This window comes from Diadema antillarum, unplaced genomic scaffold (genome assembly GCF_040938485.1).
Source record: "Diadema antillarum isolate AM-2024a unplaced genomic scaffold, OU_Dant_1.0 seq00000269_RagTag, whole genome shotgun sequence".
NCBI lineage: Eukaryota > Metazoa > Echinodermata > Echinoidea > Diadematoida > Diadematidae > Diadema > Diadema antillarum.
In genome coordinates this window covers 336,299-354,068 of record NW_027271305.1, presented here as the reverse complement: position 1 = coordinate 354,068, position 17,770 = coordinate 336,299, and the positions used below count along the sequence as shown (strand labels likewise).

Sequence of the window (17,770 nt, the reverse complement as noted above, 5' to 3'; positions counted from 1 at the left end):
CAGTTCTCCCCATTTTACGAGAGGGGGGAGGGTGGGGGGATGAAGATTGAGCCAAATCATGGCAAGCAGAAAAAATTGGTTAATAAAAGAGGACAGTAGAATTGGTCTTGCCTGGGTATAGGGCCATTTCTGTAAACCATCTTGTTCTGATTTCCGAAATTCCCGACTGCTTAATTCACGAGTATGCATCGAGCGAGCTCTTCTCTCGATTGCTGGAGGACCCCTTGCTTCATTTTAGAACAATCCAAGAGAGGATACAAATTATCCAAGGCCCTGATACATCAGGAGGAGTATCGGCAGAGGTTATTCCCCCCTCTAACAACACCAACCTCATAATCAGCTTTGGTAAAATATTGACTCATACTGGCTCCGGCATCTTCTGATCAGCAACATGGAATGCATTCATTTTCAGGATTAAAGATGCTCTGCACGTACAATATTGTAACTAATCAACACTACGAAAAAAAAAGGAAAAAAATAATACCTTCACAACGTTATATGGTGTGAGCTTTAAAGTAGAATCTAATGTTATACTTCTCAAGCAATGCAAACCTATATAACAAAATTTGGCAATTACAATTAACATTGTCACTTGACCCATGACCACTGTCACTTCACAGAAATTTGCCATATGGCTCTTTTAGACTAGCATCCAAGATGATGAAGTAAGAGCATCCCTCCTGTTAATTTACAAGCCTTCTGTCAAGATTAATCAATCAAACAGTCACAACTGAAAAACTCTGTTCATAAAATCACCGGTCTACATCATAGGGCAATTTCTAACTATGATGGATATGCCAAATGCACGGGGTGAGGTGTTTTCAGACAAAAGCAATTTCTTCTCATATGGAGAAGGGGGGAGGGATGCATACAATTTGCAGTATCCATAGTATTATGAGCTTTTTTTTTTCCCCCTCATGATTAAGACAATGCCACAACCATGCCATGAAGGAGGGTATTCTTTCTGCCGCGATGCATCAACTCCGTCTGGTCCACGAGGTATGAGTCATCGGTGCAGTGTTCGTCATCGAGGAGGGGAAAAAAAAAAGAGAGTGTGGGGGGGGGGGGGATGCACTAATGAGGGAAAGTGGATGCGACAGATAACACAGAGAGACAGACAGACGGTCTAACAGACAGACTTCACACCAGAGCTACAGAGTTGCGGCCATTCGTCAGAGGATCTGTTGAACGGCATCAGACGTAGGACATGAGGGAAGAGCATAAGGTCATCTCTTGACATTGGATGAGAGCGCACTTTCATGAAAGCATCACACACAAAACCCTCATGTGATACCCCAAATTCATCTCCATGGGGGGGGGGGGGGGGGGGGAGGGGCTCGTATCATCTGTCTGGTGTCAACTGTCCCATTGTAAACACTGGGAGTAGTTTGCATGCTGTGTCAGAACACATGTTCCTTAACAGTAGCCCCCTGCAACACACAATGCCTTACATACAAGCACAGTCAAAAGTCCACTCAAATTGAACAGCAAAATTTTGGTCTCTGTTAACAGGAAACCTCTTTCAGGTGACCAGGTTTGATTTGAAGGCCAAAATGATATTGGCCGAGATGTCACATTTCCAAGCATGCCACATTTACAAATCAATTGAAGAGATCGATACAAGCTCATTTTTCCTGAAGCAATACATAAAACAAAAAAACTGAATACAGTGATGAGTCAGACACCCTAGGAAGGTTTATGACTTTAGTGCACTTGAAAGCACCTGTACATGAAAACATTGAGGGTTCTAAATGGTCCATTTATACTGTCACAAAAAACCCCACACAGTGTTTAGGACACCCCATCCGGCTCATCTATAGATAATTTTGTGTAATCATCTTGTGCTGTTTGATATTACACTTAGGCAATGGCACAGGAATAATATGTAAAGAAGCTCATTATTTTAGCCATCTGTATCTTCAGTATGAAAAAGAAAAAAAGAAGCCAACACCACTTTTGGCAAAACACAAAAACCAAGTTTGCTATCTTTAAAAAAAAGAAGAAGAAGAAGCTAGAACATTACTCTGTGCTTTGTTTATATCTTGTGAACCCTTTGTGTTTCCAAGAAATCTGAAAATGGAGTGAGCCACTTAAACCAGAAGGCATCTTATATCCTCAAGTACACAGCGAGAGAAAGCTCAGCATCGTGACAATCCAGGATCGTACAGCGTATTTCGCTTTCAGCAATCAAGACTGTGAGGTGTTAAAGAAAAGGCCAAGACTACCCCCCCCCTCCTCCCCACCACCCCCACACAACAATTGGAGGGTTCGATAAGTATCAGACATACAATAATTTATCATTGTTTTGCCATTGCCCTCCCACTAGAACACACCTACCGCGGAGACATAAATAGTCAGGGGCCCTTTGGCGGTGGTACGGATCGTTACCGTAAGTCAACATATATCATAATTAACAGAAGCAGCTCTGCATGGGATGTAAAAACTACAGTGGGGGGGGGGGGGAGGAGGGATGGTGGATGGCTATGTAGGAGCCAAGATCAATTGCAGCCAAAAATAACTCGTCCAATGTGCTCCCCTGGCGAAAACACTTCAAGCGTTGGACGCGCGCCAAATCTGCACCCAATTCTCACTCCGCTGCTTTGCCATATCTCATCGTTCTCCCCCCCCTCGAGCTCTTGGGATAAGAAGAAAAGAAGGGAAGGAAATGGAAGAGGAAGAAAGGGAAAAAAGGTGGGGGGAGGGTGGGGAGAAGAAAAATTAAAGATACAGATATTGCAGGACTGAGGTCCATGGTGTCCCAACGTATCATGCCAGAAGGAACCTCATAAAGGACTGATATTTGGGAAGGCGGTGGATAAATGATCGGAATGTGGATGAGTACAATGTCCTTCTTCATAGTGTGTAGTGTCAATTACCATCCCCCATCCCACATCTCTCCCACTGAGTGCGCACTGTAACGAGGAACAATGCCCCTATTCTCCTATTTTCTTCGTACTCGCTCATGGTCCTACACAGAAGCAGAGACAATTGTCTGTTTCTTGCATACGCTGTACGTTTGTATTTCATTAGTACATCAATAGCTAAATTTTGATGACATAAGTATGTTTATCAATCATGTAATTTTACAAAAATCTAAGTGCTCAAAGGTTCTTTGCAACAGTACCTAACTATCACATTTGATTCCAGTGACATTCTTTTTTTTCACAAAAGATGGCAAAAATAAGAGAAACCTGTCACAGATATACGCTGTACACACAAACATGGAACTCTAAGGTATATGCCTCCTATGCAGCATGATGTAGTACAATGTAAATGCACATTGCAGGACTGATACTGAAGTAGGGTATGAGGCATAAATGTACATTGTATACTGCTATTATAGTAATATGCAATTTGATACTTCTTCCCTCACCACTCGAGATGAGCTTTACCAGAGAGTGCAATATACTGATGCATTTGGCTGGTAGGGGCTATAGGAAGGGTGGAGGTGGGGGTGGAAGTGGGGGTGGGGGTGGGGGAGGGGAGGAGGAAGAGGATGATTCCTTCTGCTACAAACACTGTTCATTCCATTCCAGTATTGGTAAGCAGCACATTTTCTGAACCAGAAGGTCAAGAGTATCTCAGCATGCAATTTCTCCTGACTGCTCATGTTGGACCGTGGAGAAGACAAGCAGGGAATGTGTTACAACTGCCAAGGTCTCCATGTGAGAAATCCAGGGTTGGGTGGGGAGGGGAGAGGGAAGGAATGGAAAGTACAGCAGCTCCATATTATGGGGACCTGTTTCGGTAATTCTCTTGTAATGACTTTTGTTTTCTGTTGAGTAATGTCCTGACATGGAAATGAAACAGTGTTCTGTACATTCTAAATAAAGATAACACAGAGAAATTAATGTCCACTTGTAGGTGTCTTTACGATGAGCAATTCCTAAATGTATCACTTCAATATTCAGATTCTGCTTTAATCCTTGATGTTGTGTCTCTCAACTACCCATTACTTTTCTCCAGCAAAGAAGTCTATGCTACAGAGGAAGTGAAGGAAGTTCATGGGCTAACCTTTGACCTCCGACCCAGGATATAAAACCCTCATCCCCCACCCCATACTCACAGTGTGATTCCAGATGACCAGATGTCAACTTTGAACCCTGAGAAAACGTCCTTTCCGTTGGCAATCTCCGGCGGTTGGAAGGCTGGGGAGCCCTGGCTGGTCCGACAGGCATCATCTTTGGTAAAATGACTCAGAAGCTGTATCAAGCGAGAGAGGGGAAAGAGAGAATGAGGGAGAGAAACAAGATAGAAACATATCAGAAAGAGAAATACATACACAAAGGGGAATAAAGACAAGAAACATACAGACACACATGCACACATAAATAGAAATAAGAAACATAAGGGGAAACACATACACATATGAATAAAGACAAAGAAACATATAGAGAGAAACACATTCACACATGAATGAAAACAAAAAAAAATAGAGAAACACTTACACACATAAAAGAAGACAAAGAAACATATAGAAACACATACACACATGAAAGAAGACAAAGAAACATATAGAATAACATACACACATGAATGACGACCAAGAAACATATGGAAACACATACACACATGAATGAAGACAAAGAAACATATAGAAACACATACACACATGAAAGAAGACAAAGATATATATAGAAACACATACACACATGAATGAAGACAAAGAAACATATAGAAACATATACACACATGAATGACGACCAAGAAACATATGGAAACACATACACACATGAATGAAGACAAGGAAACATATAGAAATACATACACACATGAAAGAAGACAAAGAAACATACAGAAACACATACACACATGAATGAAGATAAAGAAACATATACACATGCACATTACGAGACAAACAAGAACATATGGACATAGAAATGAATAGACCGATATAACGAGAGAGCGCCAAAGAAGAAACACACAAAAGTATTGGGTGATAATAGGAGAGAGGAAACAGAGAGAAAGAAAATAAAATAATCAGTTTACACTTCCTCAATTTCTACCACCATTCAAATTATCAAGGATGAAATTTGAACTCAAATATATGTATCCAGCATATCTCAGTTTCTATTCATGAAATTTTAAGTAACATATAAGCACATGCAACTAAGTTTTTCTTGTGATGTGCAATGGCATTAAATCATAAAGAAACAAAGCCAAGATTTACCACAAGCCAAGGGCAAATGAAGAGCCAACATAGACAGACACACGTACATCAGCCCCGATTCAGACTTAACAAAAGAGACAACATAGCACGCATGTGACCCAACAGTTGCGACCTGCATTTCCAGGGGCGCTTGGCGCTGTCGCACCACCAATACAGTTTTAACTCATGCAAAGCAGAACGTATCACATTACACTTGACATAAGTTAAAACCGGTACCCCCCCCCCCCCATCACTGACTTATACTCAAATTCAAACATACACACACATACAGACACACACACACACACACACACACACACACACACACACACACACTCAAATGAGTGCAATCCAAGAGACAGACACTATGTACATATTGGTACAAGCACATCCCCAACATGACATGCCGTCATTTGTCTACTCCGGTTCTCTGTGATTCGTGATCTGCACCATTGAACAAATTGTGTACTTATGCCATCCCAAACTGAACCATTTCTACATGACAAGACTCTCTGGTAGGCTCCAGACATGCTGCATCACTTCAAGATTGGTAGCTGTCAACACTCCATCAATCATACATTCTGATTCTTTATGAAGACTACAGCTTCAGTGCTAACCTTTTTGTTGTTTTCTTCTTTTGCCTGAATATTGCTTTGGTTCATGGTTTTGTTTATTGCTATACTACTCAAATAGTGAGTACAGATCATTTGTGCCTTTTAGATTTACTAGCCTTTAGCTTCGAAACATGGAAGTCTACCAACAAGAAAAAAAAAAGATGTAGCTTGAACATTATTGTCATTCTAATAATAACCAGACATGTAATCATAGATAGCTGAACTATGGGTGTGTGTATCAATGAAGAATTGTATGCACAGATCAACAAAGAAAAAGTATACATATTTTCAGCTTATTGTTGCTATGTTTGTACAATTCATTACGAGGGGAAGATAATGACGTGTGTTGCATAGTTTCGACATGCATGACTGCATAATTTTGCGGCTGGGTGCGCTTGTTTATGTACCTCTACAATGTATCTTAACTATATGACTGCAAAAAATCCGTTTCAGGGTGGGTAATTTACTGTAGCTGTTAAAACTAGGCATCCCCCTTTTGTCACCATCTTTTTCCTTATTTCTTACGTTTTCATTTCCAAATACCGTATGAGAGTTGTGTTGAATAATTATTACCTGGCTCAGAGAGAAAACCATACATAAATCAAACTCAAACATCCCGATCAGTGCAAGGGTTTTGGACACTGGACGGCTACACTAGAGAGTGCAGCCATCTGGAATATTTAAACTGGTTTTAACTCTCAATACTGACAAGGCAACTATATACACCACACCAGCTGTCAATGGTATTTTTGCAAGTCAGAGGCTGAGGGGGTTAATGCACAGCATTGAGGGCAAGTGCCATGAAGACGTTACACTTCTGACTCGCACGGTGGATCCTCAAACAAATCCTGTCAGATTGATCCCTCGTTCGTGGTACGGTATACACACATGTACGGTTTCCCCAAACCTAATGAGTCATTTTCTTTTGCCCTTCTTCTTCTTACTGCTAGAAGGTCCCCCCCCCCCCCCCCCCCGAACCCCATCATTCATATCAATGAATGATAAGTCAGAGTAAACAGATTTGATGGCAATACCAGATTATGAGGCAAACTGTCTCTGTTACTTCTGAGAATGAAGACAGCATTAGTCTCATTCAAGGCCCTGACATGACTGTTTTGGGTCTGATGCAAAGGTTCTTCCATACTCCAGTATACACGCATGTATCGCAGATGCATTTCAGAAATTTCACTTTAATACGCTTCTACTATTAAAGGTGCATGGTCCCCGTGTTTTAGTCAAATGCGTACGCGGGTGCACGGCGCAAGTTTCCTATAGAGACCTACGCTATCGACTTCTTTTGGCGCTTACGCTTTGGCCCACTTTCCCGAGTCCGAAGAAGTCCGATTCACTGTAGTCAGTGGTCCGATCACAGTTCGGCTCATGATTCGGCTGAGAGGGATGACAGATTTAGCAAACTTCTTTTGTGATGTCATAATAACAAGCACATATGCACGCACCCTGGCATTACTACAGACTGCGCGATGCGCAGAGAAGACAACAAAGGCAACATTACTTAGCAACACCTACGCACTTTACTCTTGATGACAGCTCTACTTCGGTAATCTTCGGCAGTATCATCAACAGCGCCATCTACACTACCGGGACTATGCCCCTTTAAATCAGCGATATGGCCATATTGTGGACATGTTTCTTCTACCGCATGTCATTGTTATTAAGTAAAATAGGTCATGAATGTTTCCCTGCACCACAGATATTCATATGAGATACTCTTTTAGCTCGATTCTACGTGTCATTTACATGCAAAAATATTGTGTATGAAATAAAATGTTATATGCAATATTCAAATGTGTAACATCTTAATGAAATTAAGCATATTATACATAAAGGTCAGTAACATTAGAGAGTAATGAGTATTTCAGCCTGTAACAATTTGTTTGTTTGTTTTTTCGGTTCATCTCTATTGTACGCAGTCGAGAAACACAGCGGGCATCATGCCGAATAAAAACTATGCGGATGACAGATGGACGACTTGAGCCACGAGACCATCCAGTCCAAAGTCCGCTGTCTTGTCAATTACCCTCGGGGCATGCCTCAATGTAAATGTAAGCAAATTACCCCCATCGGCCATCCATCAAGCCCCTAGTAATGAGAGCGCAGGAGATACACGGGGTCTATAAACTCCAGTCTACATTTGCACACCTTTATCTATCACAGAACAAGATGTGAAACAATATGGCACTACTGTAAAAGCAGGAACATCCACAGCATGAAACTTTTACAAACTGGAGCCTACGACCTTTTTTTGTAGCATGAAATTTTCGCAAACTTGAGCTGACGGCCTTTTTTTTTTGGCATGAAATTGCTCGCAAATTGCTGACCATGATGGCATACAGCACTATGCTGGCATTAAACTTATTGTGTCGACAAAAACTTTTGAGTGCATTTTACTTTTGTGAATCTTGGCTCCTCGTGAAATTCGCAAAAATTATATGCACACAAATATTTCTGGTTTTACTGTATCTCACTTTAACTCTTCTCCCTCCAACCTTTTCTTCTTTTTTTTTAAATCAAGGTAAGCATTCCATTTACATCTTTTAAAACCTGGAATAATTCAAAGAATGGCACATAGCTGCCTAGTTGACACAAATGACAGCTGAAGCTTAGATATTTATTTTGTTGGGCTAAAGTCTGCCAGAGAGTGAAATGTTGACACTGGGTCTGAGTCAACAGACTATGCAGAAGCTCTTAAAGTAAAGCTTATAACAACTGACTGTCAGCCGACTGTTCGATTCATTTCAATCAAAATTGAGCACTAAGAAGATAAAACTTCCAATTTTGCAGCATCCTTTGTTACGGTGTGCACAAGACTGCCAAAAAAATGTACCAAATGGATCCGTAAATTCAAAATAATGTCTCAACACTTAAAGGCATTGATAGTGAATAACTTTACACACCGACACCTACTTATTTCAGCAATCAAAACCATACACACTTTCATCACACAAATCTCACGGTGAAAGCTCTTCGAACTTATTTTTTTCAAAAACCAAATAAAGAGGTAAAGATATTTTCTATTTCCTCTTTATTTGGATATATACTGCCTTGATAAAAATATTATACAAATAATGAACGTTTATGATTGCAATGGACAGAATATTTCATGAGGTGGAAGATGAATGATCCATTTAACGAGGCGCAGCTAAGTTGACTGCATCAATAATTTCATCTTTTACCAAATAAAATATTCTGTCCATTGCACAAATGAAAAAAAAAAATCCCCAATTTGTTTTAAATAACACCTAAAAATAGATTCTTGTCATTTCATGTTTTATGAAACTAAAAACAGGAAAGAACATGTGAGATCTGAGAACAAGAGAGTGCTGAGCACTATACGCTAGCGCACTATCCGTCAATATGCTTGATCGAGCACACATTGCAAATGTAAGCATTTTGTGTACAATAACGTACATAGTGTGCCAGGCTCTTGGTATGTGTGCAAATAAAGCAAATCGCATGGATCCAAGATTGCAGGGTAAACAGAGCGAAAATTGTATGAATGATGACGTAATAGTATAATGGGACAAATGATTAATACATCAAACAATCAATCAAATGACTAGGATTTAGGTGTTATAAATATAATGCACTTTATTATGCTGTTACAGTATTTTGTAGCACATTTTCCTCCATTGGCACTTTGTTTCAACATCAGCAACATAATACTTTTGGCAATTATATGTTTGATCACATGACACTAAGCAGACCAATCACAATACAGGATTTCATAATGAGGGATATAACAACAAATATGATCCTTAAAAACACACACACACACATGCTAGCCCTCTCAGTACCATCCACTCAAAATTCTATTGTTACTGTACACACACAGGTTGCTATGGTAACAAAGCGAGTTCAAGTGACTTGTCACTGGAGCGGATTGAACACTTTTTATGTTCCACGCTCCCCCCGGGCGCAGGTGTGTGCACGAGTTCTGATCAACTGTTCCTATCTTGTCTTCGGGGGATTGCCCTATTGTGTGGCGACACAACGATGCGTTTTCTGCCACAGACGCAGGTGCACGTGGAAGCGACGCAACACACTTCATTACTGTCCCCTCAGAAGGAACAGTATCAATCAAATATAGCGCAATAGGCTTCCAAAAATATGCTCTTTTCTACAATAATCTTCTATTTCATCCAAATTTAGGCTCCAAGGAACTGACGAGAGAAAATTCACACCAAATTCACAGCAAAAAAAACCAAACAACATGTATATTCAGTTTTTTCTATATTAAGCACACACAGAAAGGTTGTCTACTGACTTCCTTTTACTCAGTAGAAAAAAAGTTGAACAAGTTGGGTCATATAGAAGCCAATTTGTCTTAACTTGTTACAAAACATCGCCGAATTAATCTGAGTTTACCACTTTTCACGGGGAAAGGAATTCATAACATTCAAAGTCTACACTTTGTCCCAGTGTGAAAAATTGGATACCATTTTAGATAATGATCTTCAAGGATCTAGCATTCCTCAGTGCAAAGAACAGATGAATCCTCTGCATATATTCTGCTTTTGATGGCAAATTTTTCTATTTATTTCCTCAAATATAAAGAAGTTGTATGTTTGAAGCCATCATACAGGTGCAAGGACCTCAAACAGCCACATTCTGTGCATGAGACAATCCAGAAATACATGTATTCCTATCATTACTGATGACCTCCTTGTCTTGTTTGACTTCATGCTGGGGTGTGGGAGGGGCAGTTTCCTTACTTTCTGTTAAATTTTTAACATGGTATCCAAGCAAAATGCATTTGTTTCCCCCCCCCCCCTTTCACAAACTATCATATTTTCTTTTATCCCTGCGAGAATACATCAGCAGTTTGAGCTAAAATTTCATCTGAGTTACTATTGGGCACTACATGTATGTTTCACTTTCAGATAAAAATTTGTTAGAAAATGGAATGGCTCTACAGAGGAAAGAAGAAGGTAGCTAGAACCTCAACATTAATAGCTGCAGTAAAACTGCTCTTTCCAAAAAACCTACTGTATTCCCCGTTCTAGTTGAGAAATAAGGCCTCTGCCTTACATCTGTGGCATCACTGCTTTTAGACAACCATGTCACACCCTTGATATATGGGTCATTCCATGGGGTTGGGCCTGCTCTAGATTTTCATGTTGTGCAGGGAATAAAAGTCATATTCTGAAAATTTTATCAAATAATTGCTTGTGGTTTGTGGTTATTCTTGGAGAGAGATGTGTGAAGAATTATTTGATGAATAAAAAACAAGCCTGTGTACAAATTTATTTTGTCTGTGACTGTTTCATTGTTGATGTCTCATGGTTTTTTTGTGGTACCAGTTGTGACAAAAATATATGCCATTTTCATGGCAATGTAAAACAGGAATATACAACCTTTCAGCATTATGCCTATCATAATCAAGAGAGGCAAGGTGACTTCTACAAAGACTATAAGGCACATAAACATGTGTCACAAAATAAGAACACCAGAGCATCTTGAAGCAACCTCATACCGATGTTACAAACGAAGTCCGCGGCGATTTTTGTTGTAACATCGGTATTGCATGGTTTTACATACACTTATAATCATAATATGATCAGAAACTTGATTTCTATAATTAGACTCATATTTTAGGAGTATTATTGTCCAAAAATTAGCATCAAAAAGCTCCAAATAAAAGAGAAAACACAGAACATATTACCGTACTTCCGTCCGAAGTCCGGCCTCTTCGTGTAACATCGGATAAGAAAGTCGCGCTCGCGACAAAAAGAAGAGCCACTAACTTCAGCAATCGTATTTACGTCACTGGCAGTACTTCCCCAACGGCGGGAAGACCACTTACAGCCCGTTCACACCTACCTGGACGCCGGAAGACCCGTTTTTCTGCTGTAGTCCGTGTTACATCGGTACGTGAATTTCGATGTTTCCGATCGGGAATTTCAATGTTTCCGATGTCAATCAGTAAGCTTGTACGCTATTTTACGAAGTAAATAACTTTTGTTACATTTTGTAAACTGTATTGGAGGAAAAAAACGATATTAAAACCACTAAACTGGCCAAATATACGGTGGACGATGATGCTGTTAACACGCTGTAGTCCCACATACTGAGATATTTGTTACTTGTTCATGTTCGTAATTGTGATCGCCAAATTTCCCCCTTTTATGCCCGTCTCTACAAAAGGAGCATGTGTCCCTCTCTTAGAAAACCGTACAAAAGTATGTCCAGTGTATCTTCACGGCAATATAACATTATTTTACCTCCCGATTCTTGTGAATTTTCGACCTTACTTATGTCATTCGTATCTACCAAGTAGATGTGCTGAACGTTAGTACGGTACTATGAAGTTGGAATACGTAGACGCGTCCAGACTGCGTCTGAGCTAAAGAAAGAGTTTGCCCAATTTTGTTGTTGATATTTTGGGAATTAAGAGCTGTTAGATTCTTTCTCTTGAACAGATTTACAATGTCAGTGTTTTCCTTTCAAGATTTCACTTACCTGTTAATAGTGTTAGATGGCTTTACGGTGCTCTGATGAAGCAGTACATGGGTTCACTGTTTCCATTCCACGTTCACCCACTGTAAAGTCTCAAAGCTAAAATGCCAGTTTCGTATTCATTTTGGGTAGGTAATTGGTAGGAAATAGTTCCATATGTACCGCAATCAAAATTGGCATTTTATAATATTGGTCTATCCTATCCTAAAAAGAGGGCAAAAATTTTGAATTTGATGGGGATTGAGTACCGTAAAAAAAAAAGAAGGGGGCCTAGTATTTTGTTTGAGGTCTATTTGGAATAGGACCGTAACCGTAAACCTAAACCCTAGCCATGACACTGGGGGCAGCGCCCTGCCCTTGGCCTTGCTAGCTTACATAGATGTGAAAAAAAAAATTAGCGTAGAATATTACAATGATTTTTTACATGCTATATTATTATTAATATTATTAACATTACTGCTGTACATCATTTTAAGCGTAACCCATATTTTTTTTTTTTTTTGGTGGATGGTACACATGGAACTGTAGCCAACTGGTATGACAAGAGGTAGAAAGGTAAGCAAAATTGTCCAAATTATTTAATTCCATTCATATACACAGATACATCGACAGGAATATAAAGAGTACACAGACACAAATTTTCTGTTAATTCTTTCATTTTATTTCTCTTCACACCTTTTGTCCAGTTTGTCGATGAATCTGCCATGGATCCTCCTCTGCCGCCGCTACGTGATTAAACTACGTGAAAGAGTGAAAAGGGCACAGCCACAGCACTCCACAAACAGAGAGAGGAAGCTGACAAAGCAACACCAAAGAAGAGCGAACATAACAAACTAGACAAAAAGAAAACTGCACGGAGGGAAAATGGACATTGTAGAAAAGAGCAGAAATTAACTTTAAACAAAGAACATGGAGAAGACAAGAAAACTTGTATGATTTCTCTTTATTAGTTTTCATAGTTGAGTTGACAGTTGATGAAGTTGTTAGTCAGAGTATATAAGGTCAAATTGTGTAAGGCTCGACATTACTCTTCTTATTATTATTAAGTCTACCTTCTTTCATACCAGAGTTACAAAGAATTGAAGTCTGTGTAACATAGGTATTGTTCCAAAGGTATACAGCAGGTATAATTCCAAAGAACTGTTACATTAGTGTTATTCATGGGAACATACATAAAGTCTATGTGTGTAGGTTTTAACATCTGACACCACAACAAAGGAAATCAGTTGATATGTCGTAATGTACCTATGTTACAAAGACATACTGTCCGTGTAACATAGGTAGTATACTGTGGACAAGGTTGTAGTACGAAAACCCCTGATGATAGCAATAAAATCATGTTTTCACTTGAATGTCCATACAACTCACTTGCCTCGACTGTAGTTTTTTAAAGATTGTTGTTATTGTGTCACTCTTGAGGAAAAAGTTAAACCTTTGGTTAAAATTGTAAATGGTTTGTAGAAAAAACATGTTAATAAAAGTGTCTTGCAGTTGATATCAGAATGGACAATCTTACTAATAATGATCTCATGTGCCTGTCAGATAACATGTTGATGTGTTATGGTGGAAAAAAACTGGGATATGTTCATTGTTATCATTTCAGAACACAAAATTATTGAGGATGTCACAAAATGAAGTCCATGTAACGTAGGTATTTGTCATACCTGTTTACCCATGCTGACTGAAAGTGTGAGAAGTAATAAACAGATTTCTAGTGGAATAAGTTGAAGAATGGGAGTAACAAATCAGGGGGAAAAAGAAAATTTCAATTTACCCAACTTGAATTTTCAACTTGTATGTCACAATTTCAGTCCCAACCCCATGGAATTACCCATATATGCCATTAGCAGCTGATTGATGCGTACTTCACAAACCATTCTGCTGGACTCCAATACTGTCAGAGTGCTTGCTGCCCGGTTCTGGGATCGTTCACACTAGGCACCAACATCATGAATGCACAGAACATGCTTCATGTAACCACAGGCACGTATGGGGGTGGTGATGAAATGATCAACTTCAAATGGTCCTCAAATACTTGCATTTATTTATTTCAAAACCTTTCTTTTGTCTAGGAAAATTGCATCAGCATTGAACTCAGTAATTTCAAGGTAAAACTAAAGGCAAAGCAAGTTTTGTATTTCTGTTTTCCTTGCATGAAAGTGGCACTGGGTAAAAACAGTTTCAAGTTCAATGTGTATGATTAGTTCACTAACAGCAATGACCATAAACTGATCTTTTGTATGTTCTTTTCTCAACAAACTCTTTGGTTTTAAACTGTAAACAAAACTTCAATAAAATAAAAAAAAGTATGACAACAAAACATGTCATTTGAACTTTAAATATCCAATATTTTCAAGCTATGTTGTCAAAGTGGAAATTTTTTCGAATTTTTTCTTTTATTTTGTGGAATCAAAATTACAATGTATATTACTACATACATGTACAACAACACAAGAATCAAAATTTGTATTTCAAGGTAGTTTCACATCGCGAGAAATGTGTGAAGATTCCACATCGCAAAAACTTCCATTATTAAAGTACACGATCCTTGGAAGAGTTAAAACTAGACTCCCCAGCATTGCCCTTCACTTATTTGCAGACATGGCACAATGCAGCCACCAAATATCTCTTCTTGCTCGCTTGGGTGGGGGGACTGGAGGAAAAGGACCACACCATCTTGACGTTTTTAGTGAGAAGGCATTCTCTTTTCCTCTCCTCGACCGCTATTGGTGATTGCACCGGTGGTACGGGACAGAGCCTATGAAGGTCACCGGCGGTAATTGGTTAAAATGTCACCAATATTTGAAGAAGGGTGGGCATGGCAGCTCAGCTGCCCCCAGCACACACAACCTGCAGGAACGCATCTTCCCATGCGAATGGCCCATAATGAGCTACTGAATGGATATCAGATTGGTACTAAAAATGATTAAAACTTCCCAGGAAAAACAAATTCCAAATTGTTCAACTGTTTATTTGTTCATTTATTTTCTTATTGTCAAAGAATGGGTCTTTACCATATATTTGCGGTCTATAACATTCTTGATCAAGTGCACGAGCAAAATTAGTGCAAAATTCTAGATAATGAATTACTATCAATGGAAAGAAACAATAAACATGGATGAAAGATAGCAAAACCACTTTATGATAATTAAGGTTCAACTTCATATGCAAAATTTGCCAGTATGGAATTATCAGTAGTTTCCATGTTTTATTAAAAAAAAAAAAAAAAAAACTATCTACACTATCTGATGTCCTCGTATCACATACAAGAGTAAGATAATGATGCTGGGCTCATTCTCATTCTCCTACTGTTCAAATAAAAAATATACAGTGTATGAAATTGTCATATACATATCGTCGCTGGGGTGACAAGACCTTATATCTGCAATTTTGGTGAAAATTACTTTTTTGGATTAATGGTCAAATAATGGGTTAAGTGATGTTCTGTCCAAATCCCAACTGTCTTACTCCAAAAATGAAGCCATCAGGGCATGTTAAAGGAAAGGCTATCCCATTCGCTACAGTGCTTTGGCCGCCATGTTTTTTGGCTCTCCTGAACATTTGACATTTTGTAGATACGAGGTCTTGTCGCCCCAGCAACGAATTATGTATGTGTATATGTGTGAGTGTGTGTGTGTGTGTGTGTGTGTGTGTTTGCATATCCATAGACAAATTACCAGGCTTTAAATGACATATATACTCAAAAAAGCAAAAAGCTTTTCCTTTTTCTCTAAAAATGCCCACAACAATGCCTTAAATATGAATTGGTTTTGTTTTGTCCTAATATTTTTTTTTTTGTATTAAACAGTTCTCTCTGGTCAAGCTGACTTAATGTTGTCTAAGCTGGCATCCTAAACTGATGTCGACAAAAAAGAAAAAAAAAATCACACACACACACACACACACACACACACACACACACAATGGTGAAGATCTTGCACACACTCTCACATGTCACCATCGATCTGGACATGCAACTAATACCACTATTTTCATATCTACAGAAGATAGTATATGGTGCGCATGCGTGTGTGTGTGTGTTCTTTTTATATTACAGCTCTTAATGTCTTCACTTCACATGACTTTATACATATCATACAATATCGAGCTTTAGAACTGAGATGAGAACGCTACAAGGCATTAGGCAAAAAATGGTGTTCTGCAATGCACAAGACAACTATTTCCATTGTCCAACCTGGGAGGCTGCGTCATCTTGGCGTTCGCACCACAGATCTAAAGCTTGCTATTGTCTTCTTTCAGATATCTTTCAGGGTATTGACTTTATGCAGCTCGGCAGCATGGGTCCCCCACATATGAAGCATGTGATGCATCGGCTTAACTTCCAATGTTAACGTGTGGAGGCGAGGGGAGAGCTCTACGATGGCTTGCGTAAGCTCCCTGATGGGAGCTCCAAGTACACCAACATCCAGTTACGTGCACAGTGATGATGCAACTCCAGAGTATCAAGGTTTTCCTGCATGTGATTTGCAGGGCTGCAGTCATCATGTGCCAAGTCAACTACTGTAAGCATCTCAATATATATATATTATGCAGTGATATATTTGAAATGCTGGCATGTTATTCTCAGCTGTTTCTGTTTGGCTGACAACACTTACAGTACTGCTCAGAGAGATTTGACCAAAAATAGAAATATGTCACCAGTGGTGTAATTTTGTTACATTGTCTGTACTATTTTCTTTTCAACTTGGACCTTTCTTTTTCTTTTCTTTTCCTCCTGTTTCAAGTCAGAAGCAGTCCATCCAAGAGCTCATCTTCAGTTACTAGTACCATCGACATCTTGCTAGCCTAACAAGGTGATGCAATATCAAGGAGACTAGTCTTCCATCAAGACTTTGATGTATAAATAATGTTCTTCACCACTGGCACGATACCACAAGATAGCCACCTGCCTGGAAGTTATTAAAGATGTTTATGAAATACCATACTCCCCACCTGCTCTCCCCAGGGTAAAGTTTTTGAAGCTGCAGGGCTCTAATCATGCACGATTTTAATACTCACTTCAGCTACGCCAAAGTCGGAAATCTTGAGAACTCCGCCGGTTGTCAGCAACAGGTTGCTGGGCTTGATGTCCTTGTGTACCACATGCATGCTGTGCAGGTATTCCAGGCCATCTACCAGCTGGACAAAGTACCTGAAAGCAGCAAACAGAGAACAGCAATGGATCAGTTTCATGAGTTGCATTGTTGCCCAAACACTTTGTATCCTCCTCAGTCCCAGTCCATTTCCTTTCTCGTTTTGTTTTGTAGACTGGTTGGAAGGAAACAATGATGATGATGATGATGATGATGATGATGATGATGATGAAGACGATGATGATGATGACGATGATAATGATAATGATCTGTTGATGTTGATAATGATGTTCATGATGATGTTCATGAGGATAATGATAACGTTGATGATGATAATACCAATTGCCATGGAAACCTCTGCCATCTTCATGATAACAAATGATCATGACAAGAAGGTGCCCAAGACAGACAGCAAAGATGAGGGAAGAAAAGTCTGA

At 39.3% G+C, this 17,770-nt stretch overlaps 1 protein-coding gene across 1 annotated transcript in view; it reads right to left on the bottom strand.

The window, feature by feature from the left end:
- Positions 1–17,770, bottom strand: part of LOC139729916 (serine/threonine-protein kinase STK11-like) — a 77,707-nt gene that overhangs the window by 15,771 nt on the left and 44,166 nt on the right. Inside the window, exons 4-5 of the mRNA XM_071640833.1 lie at positions 17,260–17,392; positions 4,067–4,203 (exon numbers count right to left, since the gene is read on the bottom strand). Of these exons, the coding sequence (XP_071496934.1) occupies positions 4,067–4,203; positions 17,260–17,392 (270 nt within the window). The remainder of the gene's footprint in view (positions 1–4,066; positions 4,204–17,259; positions 17,393–17,770) is intronic.